General features: G+C 36.5%; 1 protein-coding gene across 2 annotated transcripts in view; it reads right to left on the bottom strand.

Moving 5' to 3' along the window:
• The window catches only part of CCDC18 (coiled-coil domain containing 18), a 128,587-nt gene that overhangs the window by 103,414 nt on the left and 1,857 nt on the right, over positions 1-23,316 (bottom strand). For both annotated transcript variants that reach the window (XM_027625945.2, XM_027625955.2), the window contains exons 2-7: positions 22,597-22,732; positions 21,898-22,072; positions 19,126-19,284; positions 14,382-14,488; positions 12,634-12,762; positions 1,725-1,821 (exon numbers count right to left, since the gene is read on the bottom strand). In XM_027625945.2, the coding sequence (XP_027481746.1) occupies positions 1,725-1,821; positions 12,634-12,762; positions 14,382-14,488; positions 19,126-19,284; positions 21,898-22,072; positions 22,597-22,732 (803 nt within the window). The remainder of the gene's footprint in view (positions 1-1,724; positions 1,822-12,633; positions 12,763-14,381; positions 14,489-19,125; positions 19,285-21,897; positions 22,073-22,596; positions 22,733-23,316) is intronic.

The following is a 23,316-nucleotide window of genomic DNA, read 5'->3' as shown; positions in this document are numbered from 1 at the left end:
CCTAATTATAGGGCTCTGCTGAGCATGGTTTGAAACTGATAATCCTAAGGCGAAGTGTGAAAAAAATCACCTTACATTTTCCTCTCTTTCCTATATAAAGTCCTCCCTCTCCCTAAGGATATTCCCCTCACTGAGTATTCTACCTCCCCCTACAGAGTACCTTATTAAAAATCCCTTCTATGTGATTTCATTCCCACAGGGACCTTCTCCAAGGCTTTCAAAACAGTGATCTGATTAATTTACACTGAAGACCAGTACCTAATAGGATTCTGATTTTTAAAATTTTTCATTGAAAAATAGTTGACACACAATGTTACATTAGTTTCAGGTACAACACAGTGATTCAGCAACTCTATGCATTATGCTGTGCTCACCACAAGTGCAGCTCCCATCTGTCCCCAGACAACACTATTACAGTACCACTGACTATACTCCCTACGCTGTGCCTTTCATACCCGTGACTTATTCATTCCCTAACTGGAAGCCTGTACCTCCTATTTTGCCCTCCCCCTGCTCCTTCCCTCTCTGGGAACCATCAGTTTGTTTTATTTATTGGTCTGATTTTGCTTTTTGTTTATTCTTTAGATTCCACATATTAGTGAAATCATATGGTATTTGTCTTTCTTATTAAATTTTTATTTTTAAAAAAATTTTTTAAAGATTCTTTTTATTCATTTGAGAGAGAGGGAGTAAGAGAGAGCACAAGAGCGGGGCAAGGGGCACAGGGAGAAGCAGACTACCTGCAGAGTAGGGAGCCCGATGTAGGGCTTGATCCCAGGACCCTGAGATCATGACCTGAGCTGAAGGCAAACACTTAACCAACTGAGCCACCCAGGCGCCCCTCTTATTAAATTTTTTTTAAAAATTTCATTTATTTGATACAGAGAGAGACTATGCAAGTAAGCAGAGTGGCAGCCAGAGGGAGAGGGAGAAGCAGGCTCCCCGCTGAGCAAGGAGCCTGAAGTGGGGCTCAATCCCAAGACCCTGGGATCATGATCTGAGCCAAAGGCAGACGCTTAATGACTGAGCCACCTAAGCAACCCTCTTACCAAATTTTTAATATTTCTTCTACCCTTCTACCTTTCTTTGAACAGAATCATTAACTCCCTCTGTTTCAATTATCTCAAGATGAAAGTCTCTCACATTAGTATCTATTGACCAGACCTCTCTTCTGAGCTCAACATCTGAATATTCAGCATGTGGCCTCCTCCAAACAGGTTTTATTATCCATGTGGTATTACTTGAAAATATTAAATGAATGTAATAAAGCCACTATACTACTATGCAGAATCTGTTCAAGGAATCTTGCCTCTGAGAAGCAAAAGACAGACCCTCCCAGGGTGGTAGGTCCAGGGAGACCAACTGAAGGCTATACAATCTACTCTGCCTTCATTTTCATCAAGGTGATGGGAACAAATTTCAGCTCCAACCTCTGCTCACTCACCTCATCTTTCTCTGCATTTTTTTCCTTTCCCTATATATTGTTCTTCCCCTTGTTTCCATTCTTTTCCCACTTTGGATAAAAAAAGTTTTTTGCTCATTATAAGATTATGAACACCAGCCTTAACCAGTATTTATAAATTCTTTATTCCAACAATTTTTATGAGGTCATAAAAATTACTCCCTGTTTTAACTCTAAACAAACATATTCTATTTATCTCTATTTTTATATTTAGAATATAGACAGTAACACAAAACACTGAATTGGCACATCTGCTTCTTACCTTTTCCAATTTTTCTGCCACTTTTTCTTTATAATGTTGGAAAGCTTTACTTAGCTCTTCAGCATTATATAGTGCTTCATTCCTTTGTCGTTCAGCTCTAAAATTTAAAAAGGGATGATTAATAAAAGTAAAGAATGCTCTGCATTTGACTAGTGAAACTCCAAAGTAACCTATAATTTATTAGAAGGAAAAATTAGAGATGAGCAGTACTAAAAAAGAATAGTAGGCTTAGACTGCAAAATGAAGAAGAGAGACTATAAGAATTCCCTATTATCAATATGAAAAATAAAATGTAAAATACATAAACTTTGAAACATATATACATTCCTATGTGTTGGAAATTTTTTTTCTTTATCTGGAAAAGTCAGGTTAAGGGAAGTGGCCTAGGCTGTATAAATTTTCAAAGATCAGTTATTACAGAATCAGTCCACTGTCTAGTATATTAAAAATACTCAGTAAATCCTCTGACCTTTGCAAAGGGCAAGTAAATTTTCAAAAAGGTATTTCAGAAGACATATCTAAAAATCTGAACAACAAAATCCAACCACTACAAAGCACTGCCTTAGTTAACCCTGACCTTTCCTCATACTTTTACATTGAACTGAGACTACTGGGCTGAAATGTAGTCGATATCATACCCACACCTAAAAATTTTTCTATTATTTAAACCTCATCATATTCTTTCCAGTGTAAGGGAAATTAGTGACTCTTCTCTTATCAAGGGTGAATTCTTTTTTTTTAATATTTTATTTATTTATTTGACAGAGCGCACAAGTAGGCAGAGCGGTAAGCAAAGGAAGAGGGAGAAGCAGGCTCTCCGCTGAGCAGGGAGCCCCAAGTGGGGCTTGATCCCAGGACCCTGAGATCATGACCTGAGCCGAAGGCAGCCGCTTAACCGACAGACTGAGCCACCCTGGTGCGCCTCATTATAGTTTTAATCTGCATTTTTGATCAACTGAGGTTGAGCAAGTTTCTAAGTTTCATCGGCCATTTGGATTTCTTGTCCTTACCTGTTCAGATCCTTTACCTTTATTACTAGATTTTCCCCTCCCTTTTCTTACTAATTTGTTAAGTTTTTTATGAATTCTGGATACTAATCTTTGTGAATTAAATTATTTGCAAATATTTCCCCAAATATGTCTTGTCTTTTTCATTTTTAAAATGATGTGTTTTATAGAAGAGAAAGTTTTTATTTTAATGGATTTTAAATGTAGCCATCTTTTCCTATAGTATTTATGCTTTCTGGATCTCATTTATTTATTTATTTTAATTGAATTAATTAACATATATCAGAATCTCATTTTAAAACATTCTTCCCCCTTCTATGAGACATCCTAAAAACTATTCTTCTACACTTTCTCTAAAAGTTTTACTTTTCACAATTGGGTCTTTAACCCATCTGGAATAATTTTTTGTATACAGGTATATTATTGTTAGAAGGTAGAGGAGAGACAGTAAAGTATCCCCCAAACTGAGAAGGCACTTTGAGACCAGAAAATGAAGCACAGGGGCGCCTGGGTAGCTCAGTCGTTAGACGTCCGCCTTCAGCTCGGGTCATGATCCCAGGGTCCTGGGATTGAGCCCCGCATCAGGCTTCCTGCTCGGCAGGAGGCCTGCTTCTCCCTCTCCCACTCCCTCTGCTCGTGTTCCCTCTCTCGCTGCGTCTCTCTCTGTCAAATAAATAAATAAATACAATCTTAAAAAAAAAAGAAAAAAGAAAATGAAGCACACCACTCCATACAGTTTACACAGTTTTATTCAGGGTAACTTAAGTTGGGGGGGGGCCAGTCGGGGGGTCTGGAGATATCCGTCACCAAAAAGCACATAGCACCATAGCTATTCTCTATAAAGTCCAGACTTTAGCCTATAGATTTTTTTTAAAGATTTTATTTATTTATTTGACAGAGAGAGACACAGCAAGAGAGGGAACACAAGCAGGGGAAGCAAGAGAGGGAGAAGGAGGCTTCCCGTGGAGCGGGGAGCCCAACATGGGGCTTGATCCCAGGACCCCAGGATCATGACCTGAGCCGAAGGCAGACGCTTAACGACTGAGCCACCCAGGCGCCCCTAGCCTATAGATTTTATAAAGCAAGGGGACACGTGGCAGGGAGGAGAGTGGGACACTGTAGTGAGATCAGAGCGTTTGCATGCACCTGACAGCTAACCTTTAATTAGATCTTGTGGCCTACCTATGCATCAGAAAGGGAAAAGACTATATTATTTCTAACAGATTCCTGGGAGGCCAAAGCAAGCCTCCCCCTATCCCTACCTTGATGGGCATTTCTAAGGTATGTATATTAATCTCAAGGGGCCCAGAACACATAGCCCCAAGAGAGGTAATCCAGTGAACATGAACAAGATGGAGGGCCAGAAATAGAGTCAGTATTGTCAGCACTCCTACAAGTACAAAGCAGGGATTTAATTTAATTTTTTAAAATCAATAATGAATTCTCCCAGCAATATTTTTTGAACTTTTTTTTTTAAATTTCAAATTGGTACCCCTTAATGCAGATTCACCAATTTTTTATATTTTGCTACAGTTGCTTGTGTCTCTCACCTGAGATGTTTTTGTACTGAACTACATTCTACAGAAATTAGTAACCTTCACCCTTAAATACTTTAGCATGTATCCTAAGAAAACAAATATTGCCTCATACAACCACAACTATCAAATTCAAGAAATCTAAAATTGTTACAATACTATTATCTAACATATAATTCATATGTAAGTTTTATCAGTTATTCTAATAATGTTCTTTATAGATCTTTTTTTTCTTCTGATCCAGGATCACATACTGCTTTTATTTATCTATTTATTTAATTAATTTATTTATTTTTTCACATACTGCTTTTAGTTATATCTTTAGTTTCTTTAAACTGGAATATCTCAGCTTTTTTTAAGTCTTTCATGACACTGACATTTTTTTTTACAATAATAGTTTGAATTTATTCAACATATATTAAGTGCCACAGAGAGCTTTAGCTGCTTTAGATACCTAATCAAATGGTCACAACTCAGTTAATCGGACATTATCCTTATTTTATCTGTAACTAGCACCCAGAAAGATTAAACAGTATGCTCAAGGCATGCCCTCACACATACTAAGTAGTAAACACAATGTATGAATCTAAGAAGCAGGTGGGCCCTTGCTCTCAAATCATTGGGGTACACGGACTACTGATACAAAATTAAACGTCAAATAAGGCACACACAAAAAATGGGCTTTTAGAATCATGCTATGCGGAGTGCCTGGGTGGCTCAGTCGTTAAGTGTCTGCCTTTGGCTCAGGTCGCGATCCCAGGGTCCTGGGATCAACCCCACATCGGGCTCCCTGCTCCGCGGGAAGCCTGCTTCTCCCTCTCCCACTCCCGTTTGTGTTCCTACACTCGCTGTCTGTCAAATAAATAAATAAAATCTTAAAAAAAAAAAAGAATCATGCTATGCAAGTGATTTTTTCTTATATAGGGAAATATGAGCATTCTCTGTTTAATAAGTAGAAAAAACCTTTGCATATACACACACACATATATACACACGCAAAGGTTACTCAAAGGTCTATTCTGACAATGCCATTGAAGAGTCACACAGATGAGATTGTCAACTGCCAGAAGCTGATGGTCAATTCTATGTTTACTGTGAACCCCTGGATTCAATGATTCTACCTTCTTTTACTTCCTAATGTGATCAAGTATAAAGTTAAATGACCTATGATTAAAGCTGCCAGAAATGTGCTGCAACCACTAAAGCTATCTGAAGTAGATTATCACTACAACATGTTTTTTCTCATCCTGCTTCTCTCTCTTTTCTCAACTACCTACTATTTAAGCCTTTGTGCTCCACCATGAGAGAAACACATCAAACTAGGGTTTTATTCTGTTCTCTAGATGGTTGATGTGTACCAAGTGAGAAATCCAGTAAATCAATGAATGCATGCTGCTAAATATCTGCTTAACCTTGCCTGTTTCCTCATGAGTAGATTCAGGCTATTCATTCTCGGGAGCACACTACATAAGTGACACTGTACCCTTTCCACTATACCACATATGAAACACATGATGTCAGTCTGTCCAACACTTTAACTTATTGATTCTTCCATTCTTTCCCCTGATTTGTTATGCCACCTGTTACATATCAAGTTTCCCCTGTGTGTGTGTTTGCTAAAGAGGGTCTGTTCTATACAACTGATTTTTTTTTTTCGGTTTATTCCTATACCAACATCACATTAACTTAATTCATGTAACTTCAGAAGTCCTGGTATCTATACGTGTGTTCTCCACTTGGGTCTACAGCTTCAAAATTGCCTCCCTTATTCTTAGACCTTGGTTCTTACATATGATATTTAGGGTCAGTTCAATATGTTTTACCAAATATTCTGTATTTGATCTGGATAGTAGGTATGTGGATGTATACATATACAGAAGTTCATTCACTTAAGACTTCTGCACTTTACTCAGTAAAAAATTAAAATAAAAACTAAATAGAAATTCTACAGAAAATATGTACAGTCTTAATAAATATTTTTAAATGTGCTCAGGATTTGTTTTAATCAGGTATGGTGAGACACACAGACATGGAAATGAATGTCATGAAGAAGAAAGTTATTATACTCACAAATCCATAGAAACGGAAGACATGACAGGCCATGCAGGGGGTCGTGCAGGGAAGCATCAGGGTTGGTCAGGAGACAGAGAAAGTTGTGAGTAAAATGTAAGCAAGAGATGTTACTGTGGTGTCTGTGGGAAGGGACAGTTAAGGCAGGATCAGCAGGTTTAGGTTTGGTAGTATGAATAATCTCAGTGGGCTGGAGTGTAAGACTGTCCTGAGTTGGGGCGCCTGGGTGGCTCAGTTGGTTAAGTGACTGCTTTTGGCTCGGGTCATGATCCTGGAGTCCCGGGATCGAGTCCCGCATCGGGCTCCCTGCTCGGCGGGGAGTCTGCTTCTCCCTCTGACCCTCCCCTCTCTCATGTGCTCTCTCTCTCTCATTCTCTCTCTCAAATAAATAAAATCTTTAAAAAAAAAGACTGTCCTGAGTTGTCTACTACTTGGTCCTGAGGTAATTAGGACAGGGGATTATTGGCCCTGAGTGCAAGAACCAAAGACTGGATACAGAATATTTCAAGCACCCAAAAGGGTTTCTACCAATTTACACTCCTACTAGAAATATATGAATATTCCAGAGGCTCCACAACTTTGCCAACTTGATATTGTGAGTCATTTTCATTTTAGCCACTGTGGGCCATTATGGTCCTCTTTCCTTTTGTCATCACCATTGTTTTGTTTGGTTTACTTTCTTGTAGGCAAATTTTTAACTACTGATTCAATACCTGTAATGGCTATATATCTATTCAGGTTTTCAATTTATTCTTAAATTCTGTTAAATTGTATTTTGTTGAAAAATCATTTATTCAGGGGCGCCTGGGTGGCTCAGATGGTTAAGCATCTGCCTTCGGCTCAGGTCGTGATCCCAGGGTCCTGGGATTGAGCCCCACACTGGGCTCCCTGCTGAGCTGCTGCTCCCCCTGCTTATACTCTCTAATAAAAAATAAATAAATAAAAAATCTTAAAAACATTTATTCATTCTAAGTTTTCATATTTATCATCCTAAAATGGTTCATAGTATTTGGTCTTATTTCTTAAATCATAGCTGAATCTGTAATTTAGAAGTCCCTTTTCAATCCCAATATTGCTTTTGCGCCTTGTCTCCTTGATTAATCTTGTATGATACACATTAGTTTGGTGATTATGAAAAGAACCAGACTTAGGTTGTGGTGATTCTATTGTTTTCCTGTTTTCTATTCAACCATTTCATCCTTTATTATTTCAATACTTCTACTTTCTATTTTTCTTTTTTTCCCTAAGATTTTATTTTATTTATTTGACAGAGAGAGAGAGCGCGAGAGAGGTAACACAAGCAGGGGGAGTGGGAGAGGGAGAAGCAGGCTCCCCGCCGGGCAGGGAGCCCAATGCGGGGCTCGATCCCAGGACCCTGGGACCATGACCTGAGCCGAAGGCAGACGCTTAACAACTGAGCCACCCGGGCACCCCTTCTATTTTTCTTTCGATGCTCTTTCTTCTACTCTCCTTTTCTTGACTATATAAATTGGATGTTTTCGCTCATTCATTTTCACTCATATATTAATTTTAACATATGCATAGGAGGCTAAAAATTTTCCTCTAAAAATATCTTTGGCTATATAGATGTAGTGAAAAGAAGGGGCACATGCACCCCAATGTTCACAGCAGCAATGTCCACAATAGCCAAACTATGGAAGGAACTGGGATGCCCTTCAACAGACGAATGGATAAAGAAGATGTGGTTCATATATACAATGGAATATTACTCAGCCATCAGAAAGGATGAATACCCACCATTTGCATCAACATGGATGGAATTGGAGGGGATTATATTGAATGAAATAAGTCAAGCAGAAAAAGGCAATTATATGATTTCACTCATATGTGGAACATAAGGAATAGCACAGAGGACCACAGGAGGGGGTGGAAAACTGAATGGGACGGAATCTGAGAGGGAGACAAACCATGAGAGAGACTCTGGACTCTGGGAACCAAACTGAGGGTTACAGAAGGGAGGGGGTGGGAAGATGGGGTAACCGGGTGATGGGCATTAAGGAGGGCACATGTGGTGATGAGCACTGGGTGATATATGCAACTAATGAATCATTGAACGCTACATCAAAAACTTAGCTAATTGAACATAATAATAATAATAAAAAGGAATATCTTTGGCTGCAGCCCATGAGCTGTGATATTTTTTATGTCACTCCATTCTAAGAGCTTTCTAATCTTTATCCTAATTTCTTCAATGCTCCATAAGTAGCAAGAAGGCTGGCTTTAAATTTCCAAACATACATGATTTGGGGGGATTACATTCTAACTTAATTGTACAACAGTCTGAGAAGGTAATATATATACAACATCAATCGTTTGGTGTTTGTTGAAACTCAGAGTTTCTGGCACAGTGAGGTGAGAGATTATAAGTGTTCTAGAAGTGCTTGAAAGAATGTGAATTTTCATACTGTTGGGTATAGGGTTTCATATATACACATGAGATCGATTGTTGTCATTCAACTCTTCAACTTCTTGCTTTCTTGTTACTAACCTAATAATTCCTAGTAAATGTGTAAAAATGTTCCCTGTATGATTACAGATTTGTTCATTTCCACTTGAAATTTTACTATTAGATTCATACAAGTTTAGAATCTTTAGGGCTCCTGCTTAAGTGTTATTTAAACATTATATAAGTCTTTTTTTTTTGAGAGAGAGAGAAAGAGATGTGGGGCGGGGAGAGGAGCAGAGGGAGAGAGAATCTAAAGCAGGCTCCACACCCAGCACAGAGCCCAACATGGGGCTGGATTTCACAACCATGAGATCATGACCTGAACAGAAATCAAGAGTCAGACACTTAACCAACTGAGCCACCCAGGTACCCCTAAGAGTCATTTTAACTCTAGTAATGCTTGCTGCACTTAAATCTATTTTGTGTGATATTAATATAGCTATATCTACTTTGTTTTAGTGACTATTGGCCTGAAATATTTATTTTAATTCCTTTGCTTTCAATTTTTCTGTGTCCTTATATTTTGGGTATGTCTCTTATAAACAGCATAAAGCTAAACAATCTCTTCCTCTACACTAGCTTTCTAACCCATTATGATTATGATTAATCTGCACCCCAAAAATGTCTTTGCAAAGGTTTCAATTTCAGAATGCCAACATCCATTCTAGATGGATGGAGCTTCAAAAAGCTCTAAAAAATTTAGATGTCATATCTCTACCTAAAAAATCTCAATTGCCTATATATGCTCTCCAGATTAAAATACGAATACTTTGGGAAAGCAAAGCCATTTACAGTCTAGACCAAGCCTGTCTTTCTGTCTTGCCTCATTTCCTACTACACTTATCCATTTATAAGTACAAAAAACTCCCTAGTGTTCTTCAGCAGTGATGCTTTTATACTTCTATGGCTTTGCACATGTTGTCCAGAATCTGTGAAAAGTCAACATCCTACCATAAAAATTATCTTATTTAAGTTTACAGAGATAACTAGTCACTCGTCCTCTGCACTTTTTCTTAGCTATATTATGAAGCTAGTCTTTGTGTATTATCATCTCACTCTTTCAAATAACCATGTACAAAATGTTTATCTGAGTAAGTAAAAATTTATCTGAATATGTCTTAATTTCAGAATATTTAACCCCATGGTTTATACTTAAAATAGCTACATTTGTTAGTGTTTAAGAGGCACCTTACATTTCTTTTCTCATTTAATCCTCGTATAGATATAATATCATCTTGATTTAATAGATGAAGAAACTGAGGCTCAGGAAGGTTAAATAGTTTGCCCAAGATAACAGAGCTACTGAGAAATAAAATCTGGTTAACTCCAAAACCTTAATATTTTCATAAAGTAATAGTGCCTTCCAAATATACACTAAAACTTGAACTAGACTAACCAAATACTGCTGGGAAAATGTTTTTCCAAGCTCATTTTTTTAAATTTTTTTTTTAAAGATTTTATTTATTTATTTGACAGAGAGAGAGAGACAATGAGAGGGAACACAGCAGGGGGAGTGGGAGAGGGAGAAGCAGGCTCCCCACAGAGCAGGGAGCCCGATGTGGGACTCGATCCCAGGACCCTGGGACCATGACCTGAGCCGAAGGCAGACGCTTAACGACTGAGCCACCCAGGTGCCCCATTCCAAGCTCATTTTAATGAAAAATGACTTATAGATTTTGAGCGGTTTTTAGAAGTTCAAATGCACATGCAAACAAATATTTAACCTATTTATGACAACTTTTCAAAAAATACTTTCTTAAAAAAAACTTTCTTAACTTATTTTATCATAGTATACATTTTTTGAAAATAAAAATTTTTTTGCATTCCCACCAACAGTGTAAGAGGATTCCCCTTTCTCCACATCCTTGCCCAACTGATTCAGTCTCTCTGGAAAACAGTATGGAGGTGCCTCAAAAAGTTAAAAATAGAGGTTCCTGGGTGGCTCAGTCAATTAAGCATCTGACTCGTGATCTCACCTCAGGTCTTGATCTCAGGGTTGTGAGTTCAAGTCCCGTGCTGGGCTCCACACTAGGCATGGAGCCTACTTAAAAAAAAAAGAAAGTTAAAAATAGAACTATCCTATGATCCAGCAATTGCACTATTAGGTATTTACCCAAAGGATACAAAAATACTGATTTGAAGAGATACATGCACCCCAATGTTTACAGCAGCATTATCAACAATAGTCAAATTATGGAAAAAGCCCAACTGTCCATCAACTGATAAATGGATAAAGAAGATGTGGTATGTATATATAATGGAGTATTATTCAGTCATCAAAAAGAATGAAATCTTGCCACTGGCAAAGATGTGAATGGAGCTAGACAGTATTACTCCACATGAAATAAGTCAGTCAGAAAAAGACAAATACAGTATGATTTCACTCACATGTGGAATTTAAGAAACAAAACAGATGAACATGGGTGGTGTGGGGGGAGGCAAACCATAAAGCAGACTCTTACATACAGAGAACAAACTGAGGGTTGACGGAGGGGAGGTGGGTAGGGGATGGGTTAAATAGGTTATGGGTATTTAGGAGGGCACTTGTTGTGATGAGCACTGGGTGCTGTATGTAAGTGATTAAATACTAAATTCTACACCTGAAGCTAGTATTAAACTATATGTTAACTAGCTAGAATTTAAATAAAAACTTGAAAAAGAAAAAAAATTTTTTTTAAGATTTTTTTTTTTTTATTTGAGAGAGAGCACACAAGGATGCGAGTGAGGTAAGGGGCAGAGGGAGAGGGAGAGAGAGAATCTCAAGCAGGCCCCCTGCTGAGCATGGAGCTAGACAAGGGGCTCGATCTCACAACCATGAGATCATGATCTGAATCAAAACCAAGAGTCAGATGCCTAACTGACTGAGCCACCCAGGTGCCCCAAGAAAAAAAAATTTTTTTGAAGATCAAAATGCAGATTATCATTTTACCCTGTGAAAAAGCTGCTATAATTATATTATGATATTAGAAAATAAAACTAAAAAAATTTAAATCTTTATTAGTTTAAAAGTTAATTGACATTCAGAGTTAATGGTTCCTTAGTCAAGGCTACCTACAAAACTTTATTTTTTTTTTTTTTTTTTTTTAAAGATTTTATTTATTTATTTGAGAGAGAGAGAGAGAAACAGCATGAGAGGGGAGAAGGTCAGAGGGAGAAGCAGGCTCCCCGCTGAGCCGGGAGCCCGATGTGGGACTCGATCCCAGGACTCTGGGATCATGACCTGAGCCGAAGGCAGTCGCTTAACCAACTGAGCCACCCAGGCGCCCCTACAAAACTTTATCTTAAAACATGTTTTATATAAAATAAATACTTTTGTGGGGTGCCTGGGTGGCTCAGTCGGTTAAGCATCTGCCTTCAGCTCAGGTCATGATCCCATGGTCCTGGGATCAAGCCCCGCATCAGGCTCCCTGCTCAGTGGAGAGCCTGCTTCTCTCTCTCCCTCTGCCTGCGGCTCTGCCTACTTGTGCTCTCTGTCAAATAAATAAACAAAATCTTTAAAAAAAAATACTTTTGCATTACTCATGTATTCCTAAAGGAAGACCCAACTACACTTCCTCATGAATTTTATGTATGTCATACAACTTAATTTCAGAAATAAGTAAATATCATTACACTGATTATCATTATCAGGCTTCTAATTCCAATCCCGAATGCCAGTAACATGAAATTTTCAATAGAAAATGAAAAATAATTAATAGACAAAAAGAACATTAAATTATCCTACTACTAGGTTTCTGAAATTTTTTTCACTTTAAAAATTAGCTGTAATTTTAAATAGGTAATATATTTTTTTTCCATCTACAAAAACAATTTGCTTTGAAAACACATACCTCTTTCCTTGTTTACTTTGTTCAAGTAAGTCCACCTTTAACTTTATACATTCCTCTTGGGATTTCTGCAAACTCTGTTCCTTTTCAATCACCATTTTCTGGCTCTGCTCTAATTTATCTTCTGCCTCTCTATTAAATAAAGGATATATATATATTTTAAAGATTTATTTATTGAGAGAGTGTGTGTGCGTGCATGTGCAGGCCCATGGGGGGAGGGGCAGAGGGCGAGAACCTTCAAGCAGACTCCCTGCAGAGCCCAACAGGGGGAGGGGGTGGTGTCCATCTCACAACCCATGAGATCATGACCTGAGCAGAAACCAAGAGTCCAACGCTCAACACCCAGGTGCCCCAGTAAAGGATATTTTTAAAGGCTATTAAAGAGATTATTCCAGGTATGCAAGAATAGCTGAATATTAGGAATTCTATCACTTTAAATCACTGAGGTAAGAGAAATCAATATTTAATAAGAGATAGACAAAATTCATCACTTGTCTACTAAGAGTCTTTATAAAGAATGATACATATATCTGAAATAACAGCTTATATCCTATTTCATAGTCAGATACTAGAAGCATAACCATAAAGTTCAGAAACTAGTTAAGGATGACTATTATCACCACTATATCCAATGATTTCTCTAACAGTTACAAAAAGAAAAATGAAAAAGTAGTAAGTATAAATATTGAAACGACAATATTTTCTTTTTTTTGCTGATAATATCATTGGCTGCCTGGAAAATCAAGGAAAATCAAAATGAAAAACTATTAGAATAAAAGAGTATGACAAATAGTCTAATTACAAAATAATTATATTACATAAAAAGCAACAGCCTTCCTGTATACCATCAATGAACAGAACGTGAACAAATTCACAACCAAAAATATAAAATACCTAGGAATAAAATTAAAATTACATGTAATACAAAGAAAATTACTAAATTCTGATGGTCATGAAAAATGACTTTAGTGTACATGAGAATCACCTGCAGGACTTATTAAAACACAGACTACTGACCTCTTAGAATTTGTAATTCAGTAAATCTGAGATAGAACCTGACATCTACAAATTTTTAAAAAGATTTATTTATTTACTTATTCTAGAGAGAGAGAGAGAGAGAGAGAGAGAGATGGGGGAGAAGGAGACAGAATCTCAAGCAGAGACTCTCCACTGAGCGCGGAGCCCAACACAGGGCTCAATCTCACAACCAAGATCACGACCTTGAACCAAAACCAAGAGTCGGATGCTCAACCGACTATGCCAGCCAGGTGCCCCTGAGACCTACAATTTTAGTAAGTTCCTAGAAGATGCTAATACTGCTGGTCCCAGAACTACACTTTGAGAATCATCAAAATGGAGTAATGGGCTATTTAGGATACATATATTTCTCATTTTATTCAAAGCAGAAGAAGGGGATAAATTATAAAGTGCCTGAATCCTTCTATTTTATTTCTTGAACTCCCACTGAAGCACCAGCATGTACTACTATGTAGGGCAAGAAATGAACTAGTTCATTTTCAATAAAAGCATGTAAATAACCATCTCAGCTAAGATTTAGTCTTTTTTAGCCCCCTTAAACTTCATGCATCCTGAAGCCAAGAGGAGGTATGATGGATTGGGGAACAGATTTCATAAGTTCTAAGACAGTCTATAGGACTCTACAGATTTATTGGGGTAAGGAACAAGATTTCACTAGATACACCAAAAAGCAGAGGAAATAAAAATTTTAAAGCCATAAAAAGTATTCTTACCTCAAAACTTTATCTTGGGCTGAAACTTCTGCTTCCAAATTTATAATCTGTTCTTCTAAAATTGGCACACTGGCTGCCTGTTGTTGAAGAGATTCAAGCATAGAAACCTAAAACAAAACAAAAAACTTTTAGAGCACTTCCTTTCAGAAGATAAATTAATCTAATTGGTCCTTTGTTTCTTTTTCTGTCTGATGAGGGTGTCCAATATAACTCCTTAATCACTGGTCAAATGTGAAGCTCACCCTATCTATTCCTTTGATCAACATTTACATGGGCATGTCATCATCACAAGCCAGTGTCAGCGTGTAAGCTCTTGCCATTACCCTCAACTTAATATCCCAAGATAATCGATTAGCTTTTTGTGGGTGAAAAAAGAATCTCTACTGACAACATCCAAAAAGATAAATTTCACATAAATTGGAAAATTAAATATAAAAGATCAAATCATAAAAATGTAAACAAAAAAAATACCTATTGAATCTTTTTACAATTGAAGACCTAACTTTAGAATACATGCATACTAGAGAAAACCTAGAAAATACAGAAAACCAAAGGTCCAAGAATGAAAGCCTGGAATACAGCTCAAAATCTGTTGGTAAGTCAATACTCCTTTTCCCATTCCTAAAACACCAACAGTCAAATGATGGCCTATCAGGAAGAGATAGAAAATTTATTTATTTATTTATTTATTTATTTATTAAAGATTTTGTTTATTCATCTGAGACACAGAGATACAGAGAGAGAGAGAGAGAGGAGAGAGCCTGAGCAGGGAGAGAGGCAGAGGGAGAAGGAGAAGCAGGCTCCCCGCTGAGCCAGGAGCCGGATGTGGGGCTCGATCCCACGACCCTGGGATCATGACCTGAACCGAAGGCAGATGCTTAACCATCTGAGCCACCCAGGTGCCCCGAGATAGAAAATTTATTATCTGGAGAAAGTGAACAGGAAAGGTTTAGAACTGTGGGACACTATGTGTTATGATGAGCAGGGATGAAGTAGTTACAAACAAATTGATTAATATAAAACAATTTCCCACTACTTACTTACTTCTCATTTAGGGCTATCCCACAGGTGGGAAATCAAAGGATTCTTTGCTGGAGAAACTCAACAGCTCCAAAGAAAAAGACTTCACATACTGATACTGGATGAAAGAGACAAGGTATCTCCCTACAAAAGAGCCATCTCCCTAGGCATCACCAACATATGAAGCTCACTGGACAACAAACTTCACCTTTGTACACAGAGGTTCTAAACAGCATTTAAGTGCCTTTCTCTTTTTTTAAAAAAAAATTTTAAAGATTTATTTGAGAGAGAGAGAATGAGAGAGAGAGAGAACATGAGAGGGGTAAGGGTCAGAGGGAGAAGCAGGCTCCTTGCTGAGCAGGGAGCCCAATGTGGGACTCAATCCTGGGACTCCAGGATCATGACCTGAGCCGAAGGCAGTCGCTTAACCAACTGAGCCACCCAGGCGCCCCTAAGTGCTTTTCTCTTAAATATAAATAGCTAAAACACTAACATCTACAAAAAAATCCTGCTAACATAGAAGTCAGAGGCCAAAACAAAGAGGCAACTGGCAGCAAGCAAGGCAAGTATGCACACACGCATACACACACACACACGTCATTAAATCTTCAGAAAGCTAAGTGAGGACACTGCATCAGGATATTATTCAATACAAAGAATCAGAGGACATGGGAAAGCTCTGGAAAATGAAAAAAATATGACAGCTAAAATAAGATTCAACAGAAGTGTGGATGATAGTGTTAAGAAATCTCCTAAAAAGTATCACAGGAAGACAAGGAGATAGAAAACATGAGGAAAAAAACAAAACAAAACTTAATAGATTAAAAGGTTGAAAGAGTTAGAGGACCAATCGAGGTGATCTAATATTCACCTAACAGGAAAAATAGAAGAAAACGGGGGTGGTGGTGCCTGGGTGGCTCAGTCATTAAGCACCTGCTTTTGGGTCAGGTCATGATCCCAGGGTCCTGGGATCGAGCCCCACATCGGGCTCCCTGCTCCATGGGAAGCCTGCTTCTCCCCCTCCCACTCTCCCTGTTTGTGTTCCTTCTCTCGCTGTGTCTCTCTCTGTCAAATAAATAAAATCTTTTAAAAAAAAAAAGGAAAAAGAAAACAGTGGGAAGAAAATTATCCAAGAGATTGCATAAGAAAAATTTCCAGGACCAAAGAACACAAGATTCCAGCCTGAAAGGGTCCTCATGTACCTACTACACTGAATAAAAGGTCTATTCAAAGACATGTCAATTCTGAAATTTTGAAACACCAAGGAAAGAGGGAAGATCCTTAAAACTACCATAAAAGGAAAAACAAATGGAAAAAAATTACATACTAAGGAAATTGATTCACAATGGCATTGGACTTTTCAGAGAAGCAGCAGAAGATAGAAAACAAGAAAGCAATGTCCTAGAAATTCTGAGGCAAAATAATTTGAGGGAGAAATGTCAGGGGAGAAATTAGGACATTTCAGACAGGCAAGGGGGTTACTAGAAAAATATGTTCCACTTAAAGAAAGACTAAACCAAGAAAGAAGACGACACAGAATCCAGCGAACAGGAGATCAAACCCAGAATATCAAAGACAAGTCTCAGGAGAGCAGCTGGACAGCAGGCCTGGAGAGCAATAAGCTCGGGAAGAGCAGGATGCCTCGCTCCAAAAGTGTAACTACAAACATTGGGAAAGATAAATTATGAATATACTGGTTGATACAATGAGGAATTTCAGCACAAGATTTCCAATAGTGGTATATATGCAACAGCAAAAGCTGAGACCTGACCTAGAAAAGGGAATATCCCTAAAAATATTTTGTCAGGCAATGTAGAAAATGCTGAGATGGGAAGTAAAATATAAATAACTGTCCTATTGCCTAGAATAACCACTGATATGTCTATATACTATTAGTATATACGTCTATTAGTATATATGTCTATATACTAAAACAAAGGAACAAAATGCTATTAGTTCAGTAGTTATTAGTAAAATTCTCTTAACATCTCTTTGCCTTTAAATAATTAACCTTCTATGACTTAAGAAAAAAATCTATAGTTGGTAGAAAAATTAAAACAACAAAAAAGGTGAACAAATTACACAGCAAATATACTGAAAAGGTAAACCTTGTGAGAAATCAAGAAAAACAAAATATTTTTCTCTCAAAAAAATAAAATGTTAAAAAAAAAAAACCTGAGAATACAGAGTACAGTAAATTCTGAAAAAAAAAAAAAAACCTCCCTGTGATAATTCTATCCTAGAAATAATCCCAAATACAAAAAGTTTCTTGTTCACTGGAGCATTTTTTTCTCCTTAGGCTGGAATTATCCCCAATAGCACTTTGTTTTGTTTAAAACATACACAAGAGGTGGCTCAGTCGGGCAGGCGTCTGCCTTGGGCTCAGGTCATGATCCTGGGATCCTGGGATAGAGCCCTGCAGATGACTCCCTGCTCAGTGGAAAGCCCGCTTCTCCCTCTCCCTCTGCCCCTCCCCTGCTCGTACTCTCTCTCGCCCACTCTCTCTCTCAATCTCAAATAAAATCTTTAAAAAAAATTAAAAAAAACACACACAAAAGAAAAATAAAGATCTCCCATAATCCTACTACTTAAAACATACTATGACAGTAAATAATGAAAGCCTCACCGCAAGACATTCCAATCCCTCTCAAAATTATCAACAATGTGAAGCACAGTCTTTCTGTTCTTATTGATGTTACATATATCTATATACATACACACAAACATTTGCTCTTTTAATAAAAAGCAAAACTGGGATCACTGCCTATGTGTGTTGCTCTGTAATGTTCCTCTACCGCTCAATATATTAGTGCTATATGCAGACATCATCATTCTAGGTGACTTTTCACATATTGTTATCATTTAAACCTTACAATGTTTCATAAAACAACCTTGCATCTTAGAACTGATATATTTACCTCCAAAAAAAAAAGCTCTGTAACAATCCCTTATATGGATATATAATTTACCATCCCTCTATTATTGGACATTTTGGTTTCTAATTTTTTGTATAATTCCAATCATACAGCAAAAAATAGGAAACCATTAGGGGTGCCTGGCTGGCTCAGTTTGTAGAGCATGCAACTCTTCATCTTGGAGTCATGAATTCGAGTCCCATGTTGGGTGTAGAGATTACTTAAAAAAATAAAAATAAAAATAGCCATTTAAAGAGGAAAGTTATTAAACTATGGCAAAATCACATAAAGAAAACAATGCTATGATAAAATGATCATTGGAAAAGCTGAGTAAATGTATCAGAAAATGCTCAGATGATGTACAAAGTAAAAAACACAAGAAAAAGAAAACTATTCAAACAGTCTGGATTCAACAATGTAATAAACCAATAAAGTAGTTTCTCGTTGGTGGAAACTGGGTGATTTTCTCCCTCTCTTTTCTATTTTCAAAGTTTTCAACAATGAGAATGTATTAGTTTAAAAAGGAAGATAAATAAGCTATATTTTCTTTATAAAAAGAAAACCACATAAATTTGTAATCCTAAGATTTTAAGAAGCTATGACTTATGTAAACACACACGGTATACAATTTCTCCTAAATCATTTGCAGATTTTAAACTCATGTTAAATTGATTCCATAACATGTTGCTCCTATAATAAAAATTATTATATATAACACATTAAGGCAATACACAGAATATTTTTCCAATTGTAAATCTTAAAATGATTCAAATTTTTTATTGGCATAGGCACCACTTCAAGAAACATACTTTTGCTCTTGACTGTGTTAATTCAAAGTGGACAGATTCCATTTTAGTCATTAAAGAATGATTCTGTGAGACCAAACAAGCATTCTGTTGCCTGAGTTTATTAAGTTTCTCTCGAAGATTTCTGATCTCCTGGTCCATGGGGGCAGATGAAAAAGACATCTGAAAAATAAGAAAGAGCAAGTTATTTTGGATTATTTCATTAAGCACTATATGTAATGGAAAATAATGAACAACTGTCAGTAAAATGACTAAGTAGCTTGAAAAATGAGTTAAGATTTTTAGTGAGTGCTGGTGAGGATGTGTGGGATAATCAGCACTCTCTTCCACTGCTAGTGGATGTATACATAAATAAGTACAGCTTAAAAAACAATGGTACACTTTGGGAAAGTTCTTGGTATTATCCAGTAAAACTGAAGATGCTAACACTCAACAGTATTACTCCTGGGTATAAATCTAAAACTTTTACACCTGAAAATATAAAAATATTCATACCTACTATATAGTCCATAAGAGACAATAAATGGAAAGAATCCAAATGGCCATCAACAACAAAATGGATAATGAATAAATTCTTTAAACTATACACATTTTTATTATACTTTTGAATATATATTTTATAATAAATTATTTTAATTTTCAGGAGGGTTGAGGTTTTTAAAATACGATTTTTTTCTTTGAAAAAGTAATATGCAATTCAAAAGTAAAAACTATATAAAAGATACAGAAGCCTCATTCCCATTTTTAGTAGGTAGGTAACCATTTTTATAAGTTTTAAGATTTTATTTATTTGAATGAGAGAGAGAGAGGGAGGGACAGAGAGTGAGCACAAACAGGGGGAGGGGCAGAGAAAAAGGGAGGAGGAGAAGTAGAACTCAACGTGAGGCTCATGAGGCTCCATCCCAGGACCCTGAGATCATGACCTGAGTGGAAGTCAGATGCTTAACTGAGCCACCCAAGCACCCCTTTAAATTTCTTATTTATAAATTTTTATATAACACCAATCATACAGAAAAAGTAGGGAATTGAGGTGCCCAGGTGGCTCAGGTCATGATCTCAGGGTCCTGGGATCGAGCCCTGTATCAGGCTCCCTGCTTAGCCAGGAGTCTCCCACTCCCCCTGCTTGTGCTCTCTCTCTCTCAAATAAATAAAGAAAATCCTAAAAAAAAAAAAAAAAAAGGGAACCTGCCTATATAGGAAAGCTAGTTATGGTCTTAAACTCAGTCTTCTATGTTTCCACTTTCATTTGCCAGCAATACAAACCACCCACCCTCACAGTGACTTATGCAAACACTAGCATTCTATAAATGTCATTCTATACCTTGCATTTTTTTCTTAAATATATCCTGCCAATCTCTCCACAACCAATATAGTTAGAAACTCCTATTCTTTCATCTCCCCACCTCAGCTGCAGTTTCCACTGCATGTTTATTCAACCAATCCCCTACTGATAGGCACTTGAGGTATTTCTAACCTGTTAGGACAAAGCCTCATTTTGTACTCACGCAGGCATAACTGTCATCTATTTTTCTACAAGAGGGATTTCCATGTCAAGGGTAAATGCGTTTGTGATTTCGAGAAACATTACCAAATGCCCCTCCATAGGGGGTTGCATCATTTTGCACTGCTACCAGCAATGTATGAGAATGTCCATCTCCTCCTAATTCCACCAATAAAATACAGTGTCAAATGTATGATAGGTACAAATTGGTACCTAAGTATAGTTTCATTGTGAATTTCTCTTATTATGAGAATGAACACCTTTTTATTTGTTTGAAGATCATTTTAATTTCCTCTTTCACACATGTCTTTTGTCCATTTTTCTACTGGGTTGTTGATCTTCTTCCTAGAAGCTCTTCCCATATCAGGTATTAGCTCTTTGTCTTTAACAGGCATTACCAATATTTTCCCCTCCAATTTGTCATTAGTCTTTTGATTTTGTTTAGGGTAAAACACAATGATTTCAATTAAAACATATATGTAACAAAAATGATCAGCAATTTGAGTTAGGATACAGGTCAAATTTCCCAGAATTACACAATCTTTGTAGACATGGAATTTGAATTTTCTAAATTGCAGGCACACATAGCTACATTAAGCAGCTTCCTTACAAAAAGAAAACCTCTCAATTGTTAGCTTTCTGAAGTGGGAAGAGCACATTTTTATGAAAGAAGATTATGATGTGCATATGTAACCACATGCAGGCATGCATGCTGGCGGTGAGGTAATAGAGAATAGAGCAGAAAGGGAGACTGAAGGGCTGAGTAAGGAAGAAAGGTAAACACAACGAGGTAGATAATAGGATGGAATAAAAAAGACAGAGGGAGAAAATTCCAGACCAGTAAAGATGTCTAAGATCATCCAGAAAATTTAGGGATAATGAAGAAAGAACAGTGCCATGCCATCATACAGCACTTGATCCAGGCTAAATATACTAAATACACTTTAACCACTTAATAAATAACTGATTACCTATTATGTATACTGCTCAAAATCACAGGGGTTACAATTTACCTGGGGAAAGCAAGACATTTAATTGCAAAAAGGTAATAAATATACAAGTTTAAAAATAGAGTAATACATCAAAGCAACTACTTTCTTGTGAGGACACACAAGAACCATAATATTTAAATTCTAGAGTCTTAAGCACAATGGTAAAAGACTACGGAAAACATAAACAGGCATTTAAAGAAAAAACTCAAAAGAAAAAGTATTTTAAGTAGACAGGTCTGAAACTAAAACTACTTTTAAGTAGACAGGTCTAAAAACAATAACCTTATCTCTTGGCTTTTTTTGAAAATCAGTACTGCCAGTGGGCATTTTACAAACTTTTTTATAAGGTACGTAATTCAAAAGTCCAAGCTGGTTAGGCTGAGAAAGATCTTCCAGAATGAGTTTTTCAGCTCTTGAAAGATTAGAGGCATAATCGGAATTTTCACTTGGACTAACACTAGAGAAAAAAGAAAAATATATTTTAGTTCCTAATTTAAGTATTCATCCAAATTTCTACACATTGAATAAGAAAACAGAAAGAAAAGCACCTGAAGTTCTGCTGGAAATCACATTCACTTATGAACTTAAGGCAATGTTTCAACTAAATTTCTTAATAAATTGTAAATGAGTTTTAAACTAAAAATCTGTAAGTTAGAAAGAGACTCTATGCTAGGATTACTTAAGATTCAAAAAATAGTCATAATAATAAAAGATTAAGCCCAAACATATATTTTATACTCTGGGTCCTAATATAGCAAAGGTGTTTACTTAATGTATAAACATTAATGTATAACACTTCTCTAACATTTCTATTTTTTTTCCTAAACCAAGAATTACATTAAAAATTACAGATTATTTCAAAAAAAAATTACAGATTTCATATTCTATTCTATTAGAAACACAATATATAATAATGAAATTCATACATTTTTCGTTCATAAAGTCATATTCTGAAGTCCTTATGTGATTTTACTTACGTACCTGGATAGCTCTTCCCCTAAACTCTGCAAACTCCATTCCGTTATCTTCAGTTCATGTCTTAAGGAAGCAACATTTGCAAGCAAACTTTCTTCTTCATTGTCTTTATTACAGTAGTCTGATGAACTAGATTCCATTTCTTAAAAAAAGAAGTGTATTTCTTGTACCTTGCCAGAAAGAAATCTGTGGTGTCAAAACACTCTCACATTAATAGAATTTAACTTATTATTTTTCTATTTATCTCAAATGTTGTGCAATCTTTCATGGTAATTTAAGACAAAACAAAACAAAAACCCAGTAACAGTGAATTTCTCTGCAGTGTAAAGCCAAGGAAATAGAAAGTTCCATAGTTCCCCCTTTTCTAAACAGATTTAATCTTTCTAACAATAGTGCACATTAACTATTGTTATTCCATGTTAAAGTTAAAACAAACTAAGAATAAGGCAAATTAAATAATTTGCTCAAGGTCACATAAACTGTAAATGGTGGAAACAAGATTTGAACCTAAGACATCAGGATGCAAAGACCTTTTAATTATGTCACACTGCAATTTCTAACTTATAGATCAATTTCAAGATGAGCTTCTGAACTTACATAATCAAGTTACAAGCGCTGGAAATCTGATAAAATTGATATTATTTTATTAAATTAAAACAGGTATCATATATTTTCTTAATGGCAGTTTATTACCAAATAAAGGTTATCTCCTCCTCCCATTCACAA

Source organism: Zalophus californianus, chromosome 4 (assembly GCF_009762305.2).
Source record: "Zalophus californianus isolate mZalCal1 chromosome 4, mZalCal1.pri.v2, whole genome shotgun sequence".
In the NCBI taxonomy this organism is placed as follows: domain Eukaryota; kingdom Metazoa; phylum Chordata; class Mammalia; order Carnivora; family Otariidae; genus Zalophus; species Zalophus californianus.
The sequence above is the reverse complement of the archived record's forward strand: the minus strand, read 5'-3'. Positions and strand labels throughout refer to the sequence as shown.